Source organism: Musca autumnalis, unplaced genomic scaffold (assembly GCF_047663935.1).
Source record: "Musca autumnalis isolate F117 unplaced genomic scaffold, ASM4766393v1 scaffold_2, whole genome shotgun sequence".
In the NCBI taxonomy this organism is placed as follows: Eukaryota; Metazoa; Arthropoda; class Insecta; order Diptera; family Muscidae; genus Musca; species Musca autumnalis.
The window spans coordinates 186,459,216-186,473,211 of record NW_027411755.1 but is presented as its reverse complement, the minus strand read 5'-3'; the positions used below and the strand labels follow the sequence as shown (position 1 = coordinate 186,473,211).

The 13,996-nt window shown below is 34.2% G+C and overlaps 1 protein-coding gene across 5 annotated transcripts in view; it reads right to left on the bottom strand.

Annotated features, from left to right (window-relative positions):
- Positions 1–202: 202 nt before the first annotated feature.
- AP-2alpha (adaptor protein complex 2, subunit alpha) overlaps positions 203–13,996 on the bottom strand; it is a 41,243-nt gene continuing 27,449 nt past the window's right edge. For all 5 annotated transcript variants that reach the window (XM_073970387.1, XM_073970390.1, XM_073970388.1 and 2 more), the window contains 9 exons: positions 13,482–13,693; positions 13,218–13,411; positions 12,483–13,146; positions 8,943–9,130; positions 8,250–8,879; positions 7,903–8,182; positions 7,550–7,833; positions 1,209–1,413; positions 203–1,142 (listed from right to left, as the gene is read on the bottom strand). In XM_073970387.1, coding sequence (XP_073826488.1) covers positions 1,065–1,142; positions 1,209–1,413; positions 7,550–7,833; positions 7,903–8,182; positions 8,250–8,879; positions 8,943–9,130; positions 12,483–13,146; positions 13,218–13,411; positions 13,482–13,693 — 2,735 coding nt within the window. In that variant the 3' untranslated portion in view covers positions 203–1,064. The remainder of the gene's footprint in view (positions 1,143–1,208; positions 1,414–7,549; positions 7,834–7,902; positions 8,183–8,249; positions 8,880–8,942; positions 9,131–12,482; positions 13,147–13,217; positions 13,412–13,481; positions 13,694–13,996) is intronic.

Genomic DNA, 13,996 nt, shown 5'->3' with positions numbered 1-13,996 from the left:
ATAACATTATTGATGTACATGTTTCCATACCGCCAAGTAAAACAAACTCACATCAATCGCCGCCACATAGATATCAGGTTATTATGTACTTCAAACCATTCGCGTCTATGTTCCCTTAAGAAGTTCTGTAAGAAATCTCGAGTATTCTAGGAAAAAATTGCATTTTTCTTTTAAAAATCTTTGTTTTTATACAATATTTATATTTTATTTTATTGAGGTTAGATTTGAATACCAAACCAATAATATTTTAAATAAGGGGAGGGGATTGGTTTTGGTAATTATGTATGTAGTTTTACATTTCGAGCAAATTATTTACTTAGTTATTTGTATGTGTTTGTATATACTTAATGATATAAGTTCATGGTAATTTATTTATATATTGTTTGTGTAGTATGCCAAGAAACAAAAGTTGAGGTTATGTTATTTTTATATGTGGGGGAGGAATTAAAGTTGAAAAGAAGCCGTGGAATCATGGGGTTTCCAGTAAGCTGCAATATTTGAATTTTAAAAAACAAACAACATATTGAAATTGTGCAGTTATCTAGAAAGTGTTTTGTGGTATTTTTTACCAACCAAGGAAAATGTTAGAAAGGAAACCCACTAAAATCAAAATGTAACCAAATTCTTATATATTTTTCCTTCCTTATACCTTTTTAGTGTATCTTTTTAAAAATACTTATGTTTATATATATTTTTATCTGAGAAAAAATGAACAAAATTGTTGTGGTTGGTTGTTTTTTTTTTAAGTTTTGCTTAAAATGAATGCAAGCTTACTATGTGTTTTTCTGCTTTTAGTATTTTCATAACATTAACATATAATTTTAATTTTGTTTTTAAAGGGGTATCTCTTTTTTAAATTTAACTATGATTTTTGTTCTTTTCCAACTGTTCTTTTATAAGTTTATGATTTTATGTTGTTTTTTGTATAGTATTACCATTAGAGCATAAATCTTGGTAAATGTTTTTTAATATATATAAAACGAAAATCGTCGTTGCATTTCTCTTATGCTGTTATATTTTAGAGCTTAAATAAAAAACAAGTTTTTTTTTAATTATTTACCATTTTAAAATTGGTCTGTTAATATATCGCATATTTCTCTTGTAACACTTTCTTTGCTGGCACGTATTGTCAGACGGAACATCTGAAACAAATCACAGGAAAAAAGTAAATTTGGTGCTAATAAATAAAAAAAAATAATAGGTAATACCTGTGCTTGCTTATTTGGTTCCAGTCTCAGTAAACAACCAACTTGTTGTGACTGTGTGTGTATAATACCAGCGCATACCATATTGTCAGGATTGGGATCAACATTGTCCAGTAGTTGCATACCAAAGCCCATAAGTTTATTACGTGCACCGGGTAAATCTAAAGGCTGCTGAGCTTTGAAAACTTTTTGAGCTCTTTGTTGTTCACTGAAAAAAATTAAATAATTATATAATTACGGTAATTACGGAATACGTAGCAAATACGAAGACTTTTTGGGAAATAATTTTGCATCAAACGAGTATTTTGGGGACACATTCAAATCGGAATTCCACAACGAATTTTTGGAAACACATCTAAGGTCTTCATATGTGGTTTTGTCAAAGTTTTTGAAATCAAATTAAAATTTCAAAATCAAATCATATTTTTAACATATTTTTATATTTCAAATATCGATTTTGGTGACACCTTTAAATGCTGCAATCAAACTTTGAAATCGAAAGGAACCCAACTCCAGTTACGTTGGCGAAACAAACAGAAATATTCATTTCCGCATTGAAATTCATACTTTTATATAATAAAATAAATTAATAGATTAAGATTCAAAACACCGATATTGAATGAATTTAACCAAAATACCTGTCGTATTTTAACTTATTTTAATTGTATGATTTTCTATTCTGACAACGCAACTACAGTTGAGTTGTTTTCCAATATCGAACCCATAGTGTAATAATATAAGGTATTTGCATGAATTACAACAACTTACAATTTTACAATAACAACATAATTTTATGGGAACTAAATGTCAATGGCAACGTTTGAATACTAGGGTCTTTCCAAAATAGTTCAGAAAAATTTACAAGAAATAAATAAAAAGATTTAAAATTTAATTTTAATTGGCATCGAAATTACTCTATATATAAAGAGATACATTCTACACTTTATATATTTATTATGCGGCACTGAATAGAACAGATTGGAAATCTGTTTATTAAATTTTGGAATATTCGGGGTAGATCCTAATATATTCTGACAATTCAGTTTATAAAACAAAGTTCAAAGCCGTATGATCGTCACTTACACGTTATATTATTACGCCATGATCGACCCCTAATACTATGTTTACATTTACGAAATCCATTCGATTTCATCTGTCAATTCCTTTGTGTAGAAACAGTTGAGGATCATAATGGGACCGTAAAAAATCTTACAGACGTTCTTCTCCGTTGCCATAAGGAATCCTGTCCACTAACCTATCCTGGGAACAAGGAACTTGGCGAGCTTAGAAAACCCACCAGGCGACTGTATAACAGGTCACATGAGACTAAACTCGACATTGATTGGGACTCCTATAAGGTGAGTTTCAATAAATACAAGAGTGAGATCAAGCGAGCTAAGAAATAATCTTGGGTTAATTTCTGTGAGTCAGTAGAAGGAGTCAACGATGCAGCTAGGTTTCGAAGGTTACTTTCCAAGGACGCTAAACCCATCGGAAGTATCAAGAAGCAAGATGGTGCGTGGACAGAATCTGCTACCGAGACTCTTAACCTCTTGGCAGAGACCCACATCCCAGGCTGTGAGGATGCGGACACTGTCAGTAATGAATGTGACGACCTCCAAATTCAAGAGCCTATGGATTCGGATCTCATTGATAAGGTGGTTAACAGAAATAAGATTAAATGGGCTGTCAACACTTTCAAGCCATATAAGTCACCTGGACCGGATGGTATAACGCCGGCGATGCTTCAATTTGCATCCCCACGTTTATAGGGCATGTTTGACTCTCTCATATGTACTGGGTCTGTGGAGAGAGGTAAAAGTTACTTACATTTCCAAAGCGGGAAAACCTAGTCACTCTGCACCAAAGGACTACAGACCCATCAGTTTATCATCCTTTCTCCTTAAGACTCTCGAAAGACTGATCGATCTGGAGATAAGGAGCCATGTAGACACCGCCTCTATAAGCAACTCACAACACGCCTTTATTAAAGGCAAATCTGTGGAGTCTGCCTTACATGAGGTGGTTGGCTTCATTGAGAGGAATATGGAAAACTCAAACTTTACCTTGGCTGCCTTTCTGGACATAGAAGGAGCTTTTAACAACGTAGAACTTGAGTCCATAAAACACTCACATAACAAAGTTAACACCCCTGAACCTCTAACTTGCTGGATAAAAAATATGCTAGAAAACAGAATTATAAACTCCAGCATTGGGGAGACAAAAATTAGGAAAACTGTAACTAGAGGCACCCCCCCCCCCCCCCCCCCAGGGGGGGTGCTCTCACCGTTACTGTGGCTACTTGTTATAAACAAGATTTTGACTGACCTTCGGAGCTTATGCAAGGGGCATTATCGACGCTGTCGCGCTGGGCTAAGGCCAGTGGCCTTGGAGTAAACCCAACCAAGACAGAACTGGTAATGTTCACGAGAAAGCGTAAACTCGGCGTATTTGTACCACCAACACTGGATGGAGTGCAGCTTCAGCTCTCGCCCGAGTCATAGTACCTTGGCAGAATCCTGGACTGTCAATTGCACTTTATTAATGTAAGAATTCTATTGGGAAAAGTTGGGGTCTAAACCCATCGATTATACACTGGTTGAATAACATCGTGGTTAGACCCATCTTATCCTATGGTTCTCTTGTTTGGTAGCACTCACTGCGCCAAAAATCGACATCCGGTAGGCTTGACAAGGTACAAAGAGCGCCCTCGATTCTCATAACTGGAGCCACCAGGAGCACACTACAGGCTGCTCTGAACGCAATGCTGAACTTAAAACCACAGAGTCTCAGCATTAAGTGTCAGGCAACTCGGTGTGCCCTACGGCTGCATGAACAGGATCTCTGGCGCGGTTGTACCTATGGGCATGGATGTATCTTGAACGAATCAGGCATAAATGTGAACCAACGCGGAAAACTGAGCGACTATATTTCACCAGTCCTGAGATTTGACGATATAGACGTCGTTATACCTAGTAGAGACGACTGGAACCGCAGTAACCCCCCTCTGGACGGTCTGGCTTTTTATACAGATGGTTCCAAGATGGAGGAAGGCAGAGGAATTGATGCAGAAATCTTTGAACCGGTGACTATCTTTGTGGATAATCAATCGGCTCTTAAAGCCATCAAATCTTGCAACATCAAATCCGATCTCGTCCTTAAGTGTAGATCAGCCTTGCAAACGCTAACTAACGGCTTCCGGCTCTGCTGGGTACCAGGACATCGCGACTATCTGGGTAATGTAAGAGCAGACGAATTAGCTAGACGAGGATCGCAGTCTACAGATCTAGCTATCGCTGACTCTATCAAACCGCCCATTTGTCATTTCTTTCAAAAAAATTGAAACGTTCTCTGACGAAAGAGCCAGTGAATTGTGACATAATGAACCTAGGTGCATTGTGGCAAGATCCATATGGCCGTCTCTGTCAGTCAAAAGAACGAACTCTCTGTTGAACCTGAGTAAAGCAGAAGTTAGAATAACGACGGGAGTCATTACTGGACACTGCTATATCAGGGTCCGTACCATCGAATAAGATGAGGATGTTACTGACTCTGTGAGGATGAGGAGTTAGAGACGATCGAGCACATCCTGTGTCGTTGTCCAGCCCTGGCTCGTAGACGGCATAGGTTAGTAGGTGTTCACTTTCCACCGTATCTAACTTTCTACTCAACTGTGGAACCTGCTGTGATATACAACATCATCAAAAATCTGAAGTGGCTGGGACAGCGCAACCTGTACGCGTAAATAAATTCAACTATTCTGCATACCATTAAAAAAAGATATTTTTTTCCTCCTCTAAAACTATGTCTCCCCTCTTAAACTTTCGTGTAATTTATTCGTTCTTTACTTTTCTAACAACTTCCTCTTTTTATTTCTTCCCCCTATCCTCTCTTTTCCATCTCCTCTTTTCTTTGCAGCTTTTTTCTACTAGATGATCACAATGGACCGAAGGTTTCCGAGTGACGCAGTCACATGTTAGTGGCTGCACATGCCCTAACCTAACCTACGGGTCAAAAACATGGACTGTAAACGAAGAAATAAAACGCAAACTAGAAACCTTCACAAATAGATGCCTGCGAAACATCCTCAGAAGATGGTGGCCTAGAACCATATCGTATGAAACCCAATTAGAAATAGCGGAACAAGACGACATCAATCTGCAGATCAAAAGAAGAAAATACTGCTGGCTGGGGCATACTCTGAGAAGACCATACAACGAAATATCACACGCAACTCTCGAATGGAATTCCCAAGGACACAGAGGCCGCGGAAGGCCGAGTATGCGAGTATTTTGGAGACCCAACTACTCAATTACTTTTTAGGATCATTTTTAACAGCTTTTAGTATATCGAATTTGAATTAAGGGTTTCAAATGGAATTTCGGGAACAGCTTACGATATTTAAATTCGTTTAGTTTTGGGGCATCTTTAATTTTAAATGAGGATTATGTTGACAGCTTTAATGATTTCCAAAGAGGACATTGGCAACACCTTTAATTTTCATTTTAAGGCCTTAAAACATGATATTGACGCCGCCAACAAGACCTTCAAACGTAGTCATCAATTTTGTCGGTCTTACAACGTGTATTTTTTAAAGAATTTTGATTTTGATGTTTCAAAACATAAATTTTAAAAGATAACCTTCAAACAAAGATTATAGAGATGTCTTTATGACATTCGAACGTGAATTTTGCTGAATTCTTTAAGACCTCCAAAACGTGGATTTTTCATAAATATTTTAACTTTCAGCGGTGAATTTCGGTAACACCTTTAATTCTTTTTTCTTTAGCGCTTTTAAAATGTGATTTGGATAACTTAAAAACTTTCAATCGAATAGTTTGGATTGAAATTCTTAGTTTTTCATACGTTGATTTGAGGACCTTTTTGATTTTTCTAACGAAAATAATTTGGAGACATCTTTAGACCTTCAAATCTGAATTTTGAGGACACCTTTACGCCTTCCAAATATGCATTTAAGACTTTCATTGCATTTGGGGTAACTTTTATTTAAACGGGGTATTTCCAAACATGGATTTTGAAACAATTGTTGAGGGCGCCATTAACGTTATTGAAGACATCCTCAACATCTTCGAAATGAATCTTTAAAATAAATCTCAAGTCATTTGGTTTATTTTTGGGACACCTTTAAAACCTTAAAACCATTATTTTACGTTTTTGAACCCTGAAATGAGAATTTTGGGAACACCTTTTAAACAATCATAAAGTGGTTTTTGAAACGGATACTTTTAATTTTTCCAAGGTGAATTTAGAGGACACCTTAAAGCCTTCAACGTGATTTTCCCATCATTTTTGGATACACCTTTAGTGCACTCAATCCAGGATTATTAAAAAAGACGGGCTTTTTTAGACTTTATGGACACATTTAAAGTCTTCAAACTTGGATTTTTAAGACACTTTTATGTTATTCAAAGGTGGATTTGGGGGACAGCTCGAAGACCATCTAAACTGAGTTTCCATCCATTTTTGGTGACAATTGTTAAAAGAATTTTTTGAGACACCATTAAGTTCTTTGAACATGGCTCTTTAAAGAATTGACCTTCACATGTGGATTTTCAATCAATTTTCAAATGTTTTTCGTGAAAATTTAACCTGGACCTGAACTGTTTTAAAGGATCTTTGAGAACAACTTTAAGGTTAAAATCGAAAATTGTGTCAACCAAAGGATTTCAAATGTGATGTGATTTGAAAATAAACTGTTGGACATATAAAACCAATGAAATTAGATTTTTAGAGACAAATTTTAATCTCAAAGACCACATTGATTTAGTGTTTATCCGTCGCAACAATTGTTAAATATTTGTTGCTGTTTTCTAATGTTCAGACTTCATTCAGATTTCTTGACATTTCGATGTTTTCACGCCTGTCTTTACTATTTTTCCGCTGAATGATCTAGGCTGAAAACAGAATAAACGTTTGTCATCTTAATGCTGAAAAGTTCCATTATTTGGAATTTCATTCTGCAAAACACATCAAGGATTAATGTTTGTGTCATTTTCTTTTTGTGTTGGTTGCTTTTGTCAACACTAAAAGAAAACTTTTCCAAACGTAAAGTTCTCAGCATAAAAATGTACTTTTGGTAAAAACTGAGAACTACACTTTTAATGTTCGATTATAAATTTTCCTAGCAACGTTTCATAGGGCAAGTTTTTGATGTGGCTTGATAAATGGAATAGATTTATTTGAATTTCAGTTAGTAGTTTTAAAGAAAATGTTTCGGCACTGATGTCCAATATCCCTCAAACACTTTAGTCGCTGTATTTGTTTCGACTCGTAAAAGGGCTTTATGTACAGAAAATAACATCTAAATATTTGTTTCTACTTACCCACTTAAATTCTTCCATCGAGCAAAGAACGAATCTGCATTCATTTCCGTTGGTTCAAAGAATTTATTAATGGTCAGTGGCAGCTTAATGCTGAATTTTTGTTGAACACCATTATAACGGAAATTCACCTCAATTGTTGGAGAATCAGCATAGTCTTCTATACATTCGGCGGTTAGCAATTGTTGGATTTGTGCACCAGCTTCTAAGGTGGGTTCAACAGGTTTCATTTGAACATTTAATTTTAAAGCATTTTCGGGTTCCCATTGTAGGACTGGTGTGAAATTCTAAATACAAAAGGAACAACAATTTAGAATTCCCAAAAAACAGTCTCAATGATTTTCATTCACACTTACCGTTAAAGGAATTTGTGTTTTGTTGCCATAGAATAAACCTAAACGTCCCAAATTTTGTCGGAATTCACTTTTAACACCAATTTGTAACATTTCATTTTCAAACAAAACACCATTGTTCTTGAAAAGGAACTTTTTGGTATTATAAATTGCTGTATTGTTGTTGGCACTGCCATATATATCGCCTAGGACATCAATTAATGTGCCACTGCTATTGTTGACAGCATTATTGGCCGGTGGTGTGCTTAAGCCCAATAAATCAGCATTGGCATTGCTGTTAACTCTGGCGAAAAGAAATCAAGTAAATGAGAATTTTGCAAGTTTCTTTACAAAAATGTGTTAAAACTTACTTATGATTAGTAGCAGCATGAGTATTATTTTGTACAGCCACCGGAGCTGGACTCTTTGATTCGCGTATTTCATTCTCTGGTACCCGACCAGGTTTTTTCTTCTTCAAAACGGCCAATATTGAACTTTCCCTTTCGGGGAATGAGGGCATCTCTTCCAAGACTGTAGCCAGTACATCTGTGGAAGCCACAATACTCAATTGTAGATATTCACTTGCACGCTGCTGCAACTCGGCATCGGCTGAACGTAAATTACTATGCTGACGGAATACTTCTTGTATATTGGTACGTATCTCAGGGAAAAGATTAATGAATTTAATATAGGTGGAGAGTAGCAAAGCCCTTGTCATGGGTGAACATAAATGATATTTTGAATGTAACAGTTTAAATTGCACCAACGGAGCTGAACGAGAATCACCAGCAATTAGATTACCAAATTCACCCAAAATATAACCACCAACTTTAACCATATTTTCGTGACAAGCTGGAGCCTGCAGAGCCTCAAAGACAGTCTTGGCAGCATAACCTTGTACCTCTTCGCGATTGATAACAATTTGTATGACACGATACCAAACTTCTTCGGAGACATAATCACCAGCGATACGAATGAGATTTAAAATGACATCAACATACCTGCGGGAAAAACGGTTATGTTATATTTGAATATATATTATTAATGTAGAGACTCTTTCTTACCATGTAAAATCTGTGGCATATTTCTCAGCTAAAATGGCCACCTTGAGGACCATTTCCTCGCGTATGGAATAATCGGCGGTTTCCAAATAGTTTAACATTTCCTGCACAATTTCTTCAGCATTGCTGCGATCGCACATGGCATACAATAAATCAACGGCCATTTGACGTACTGAAACATCTTTTTCCATCTGAAAAATGCAGACGAAAATTACATCTTTAAGTCTGTCTGGTTACTTTCCCAGCAAGAATTGTCCAGCAAGAACTTTCTCAGAGAGTAAGGAGTTTTTATTCTCTTTTGAAAGAAAATTGTAAAAAGTAAACAGACACCTTCCCAGCAGAAATCAGCAGGCAATCAGCTGGCTTGCCAAAACAGAACAATTTGTCCGCCAATAAAGGAACCAAAAGAAGCAAAAATTTTGTATTTTATGCTATTTCCACAATAAAATTGTTTTTCAGTTTCACAAACATAAATCTCCGATCAATTAAAAACTGCTGATTGTTTTCAGGAAAAAGAAGAGGTTGCAATTGCTTGCTAGAAGAAATTTGTCCAGCAAGAATTTGCAAACTCTCACTAAAAGAACTGTTAAAATGTCTCTCTCGATTCGCTCTCTTTTGCTGGTTTTTTGTGTTAACAGACGACTTCCAGCAACAACAGGTACAAATTGTTACAAGTTTTAGCGTAACCAGACAGACCTAATACTATCTTTAGACAATTCAACTGTTTTTTGATTTTGTAATGTTCTTGATATCTACTGGACGAATTCCTTGGTTTTAAAACAATTGTTTGGACCGAGTAGTGTATTTTAAGTATATGTTGAATCGACTAATGTATTTCGAATCGATTCGTGTATCTTTTAAAGAATATTTTGATTCAACATTTTGAATCGATTCGTGGATTTTTGAAGACTATTTTGAATCGGTTCGTGGATTTTTAAAGACTATTTTAATTGATTTGTGGATTTTTTAAAGACTTTTTTGAATTGATTCGTGGATTTTTTAAAGACATTTTGAATCGATTCGTGGATTTTTTTATAGATATTTTGAATCGATTCGTGGATTTTTTAAGACTATTTTGAATCGATTCGTGGATTTTTTAAAGACTATTTTGAATCGATTCGTGGATTTTTTTATAGACATTTTGAATCGATTCGTGGATTTTTTAAGACTATTTTGAATCGATTCGTGGATTTTAAAAAATCTATTTTGAATCGATTCGTGGATTTTTTTATAGACATTTTGAATCGATTCGTGGATTTTTTAAAGACTATTGTGAATCGATCGATGGATTTTTAAAGGAATATTTTTAATCGATTCGTGGATTTTTTAAAGACTATTTTGAATCGATTTGTGAATTTCTTAAAGACTTTTTTGAATCGATTCGTGATTTTTTTAAAGACTTTTTTGAATCGATTCGTGGATTTTTTAAAGACTATTTTGAATCGATTCGTAAATTTCTTAAAGACTTTTTTGAATCGATTTTTGAAGACTATTTTGAATCGGTTCGTGGATTTTTAAAGACTATTTTAATTGATTCGTGGATTTTTTTAAAGACTATTTTGAATTGATTCGTGGATTTTTTAAAGGCATTTTGAATCGATTCGTGGATTTTTTTATAGACATTTTGAATCGATTCGTGGATTTTTTAAGACTATTTTGAATGGATTCGTGGATTTTTTAAAGACTATTTTGAATCGATTCGTGGATTTTTTAAAGACTATTGTGAATCGATTGGTGGATTTTTAAAGGGATATTTTGAATCGATTCGTGGATTTTTTAAAGACTATTTTGAATCAATTTGTGAATTTCTTAAAGACTTTTTTGAATCGATTCGTGAATTTTTTAAAGACTTTTTTGAATCGATTCGTGGATTTTTTAAAGACTTTTTTGAATCGATTCGTGGTTTTTTTAAAGACTATTTTGAATCGATTCGTGAATTTCTTAAAGACTTGCTTGAATCGATTTTTGAAGACTATTTTGAATCGGTTCGTGGATTTTTAAAGACTATTTTAATTGATTCGTGGATTTTTTTAAAGACTATTTTGAATTGATTCGTGGATTTTTTAAAGACATTTTGAATCGATTCGTGGATTTTTTAAAGACTATTTTAAATCGATTCGTGGATTTTTTAAAGACTATTGTGAATCGATTGGTGGATTTTTAAAGGAATATTTTGAATCGATTCGTGGATTTTTTAAAGACTATTTTGAATCGATTTGTGAATTTCTTAAAGACTTTTTTGAATCGATTCGTGAATTTTTTAAAGACTTTTTTGAATCGATTCGTGGATTTTTTAAAGACTATTTTGAATCGATTCGTGAATTTCTTAAAGACTTTTTTGAATCGATTTTTGAAGACTATTTTGAATCGGTTCGTGGATTTTTAAAGACTATTTTAATTGATTCGTGGATTTTTAAAGACTATTTTGAATTGATTCGTTTATTTTCAAAGACTATTTTGAATTGATTCGTGGATTTTTTAAAGACCATTTTGGATCGGTCCGTGAGTTTTTAAGGGCTATTTTGAATTGATTTGTCGATTTTTAAAGACTATTTTTAATTGATTCGTGGATTTTTTAAAGACTATTTTAAATCGATCCGTGGATTTTTTTAAAGACTATTTTAAATCGATCCGTGGATTTTTTTAAAGACAATTTAGAATCGATCCATGGTTTTTTAAAGACAATTTTGAATCGATCCGTGAATTTTTAAGGACTATTTTGAATTGATTCGTGGATTTTTAAAGATTTTTTTGAATTAATTCATCAAAAATCCTAAATTTTCTGGAAAATATTTTTGGAGACTTTCACATCTCCAAAAGGTATATTTTGGTTACTTTCACATCAAAAATCGTAAATTTCTAGGGAATATTTTCTTTTGGAGACTTTCACATAAAAACATTTTGTAGGGAATAATTTGTTTTGGAGACTGACTTTCACATCAAAAATCGTAATTTTCTAGGGAGGGAATAATTTGTATGGAGACTGACTTTCACATCAAAAATCGTAATTTTCTAGGTAGGAAATATTTTGTTTGGAAGACTCACAACAAAAAAACATTGCGAACAATTTGAATTTTTTTAATTAGACAAAAAATGGTGAATTTTTAGTATAGTAACTTTTTAGTAAACTTTCAGACCAAAAATCGTGGATTTTTAAGGGATATTTTTGGTGAACTTTCAGACCCAATAATTGAGTTTTTTAAGGATATTTTTGGCAGACTTTCAGAACCAAAAATCGTGGATTTGTAAAGGGTATTTGTTGTGAACTTCCAAACCCAAAATCGTGGAGTTTTGGTTGATATTTTAGGTGGACTTTCAGACACAAAATTCGTGGATTTTTAAAGGATATTTTTTATTAACTTTTAGACCCAAAAATTGTGGATTTTTAAACGATATTTTTGGTTATCTATAAGAACCTAAATCGTGGATTTTTAGAGAATATTTTTTGTGGACTTTCAGAACGAAAAATTGTGTATTTTTTAAGTATATTTTGATGGAATTTGAATAAAAAAAAATATTTTTAAGATTATTTCTGTTAATTACCTTCATTGACAGAATAACAACTTCCTGATGTTTCTTAACCTCCTCGTGTGAAAATTCTGATGTGGCCAAATGACACATTGACTCCAGGGCCAAGTAGCGTAAATTAGTTTCACGATTACTCAAAAATTGTCCCAACTGATTGCAAGCTCGCACCAACAAATTTGGTTCACTGTCGCTGTGTATAATGAGATTGATCGCTTCGAAGAGTACAGCATTTTTAGCATTGGAATGCTGTACTTTTTTACTCTTTGGTGGCTCTTGAGCCTTATTCAAAATTGTCTCAAGTGTTTCATTTAAACGTGCCCGTACGCCTGGTTCTTCTGTTACAGGATTATAGTTTTGCAATAAACGTAATAATTTAACCGATAACCATGGTGCTGGTACAAAATAATATGTATAATCCTGTAAATCAGTATAACTAGCGGTAACAATACGTGACAAACGTGAAACAGCTAAATTAACGCAACCCTTATATTCGTCGGGATTGCGTTTGACCAAAGCATCAATCAGCGAAGTGGCAGCAGTTACAACACCCATATGCTGATCGTTTAACAAGTGGATAATGCGTGATGTCCATTCACCGCCAGGTATGATATCGGGACTGGAGCGGAATAAACGTAAGAGACAAAGAGCAGCTGATTGTTTTACAACATCCATGGTGTCTCTATAGGAAAAGAAGGCAACAGAAAATAAATACCGGAAGCATTTTAAAAAGATATGCTCGTATATCCTTACCCTGATACCAATAACTTTGGTATTTCATTAGAGAACGATTCGGCCATATCACGGCTACCAATATTAGCAATACATTGCAAAGCCAAGTTGACATGTACAGGATTACGCGATTGCAAATCATTTTTAATTGATTGTATAATCAAACGGATCAAATCACTGTTTGTGTTAACCAAAACCGAGATGAATAAGTAACCCTGAAATATATAAGAAATATTAAATATTTTTTAGATACTGCTGCTATTCAGTAAAATATAATTTACTTACAATTTGTTTTTCGGAATATTTATTCGATGATAGCAAATTAACAGCTTCCATATGACCAAAATCAATATCATGACCCAGCAGAAATATGAATAACAGCTTACACACATATTTCTTTTTCTGATACCCATCTAACGTTTTGTCGCCTTTAAATTTGCTACGTATGTTTGCTAACTCTTTATTGATTCTTTTTACTTCCGCTTCTTTACTTTTACCTGGAAAGATACAAACAAGCCAACATACAAAAAATATATACGTGTAGTAAGGTAAAGAGTTGCTAAGGAATTTCTTTATGATTATTGAATTACGATGGTGGAGAAATTGAATGTGCTGCAATGAAACTCGTTTTATTTGTTTAAATGTACACCTTGCCGGAGGAGGATGAGGAAATTTAATTTAATAACGACTGTAATGGAATAATAGAGATATAATTATGGCTTATGGTTGACTATAAGAGTGTAGACAAGTTCAGGATTTTCGAGAATAATTTGAAAGCATTGTGGATTTTCGAAAATTAC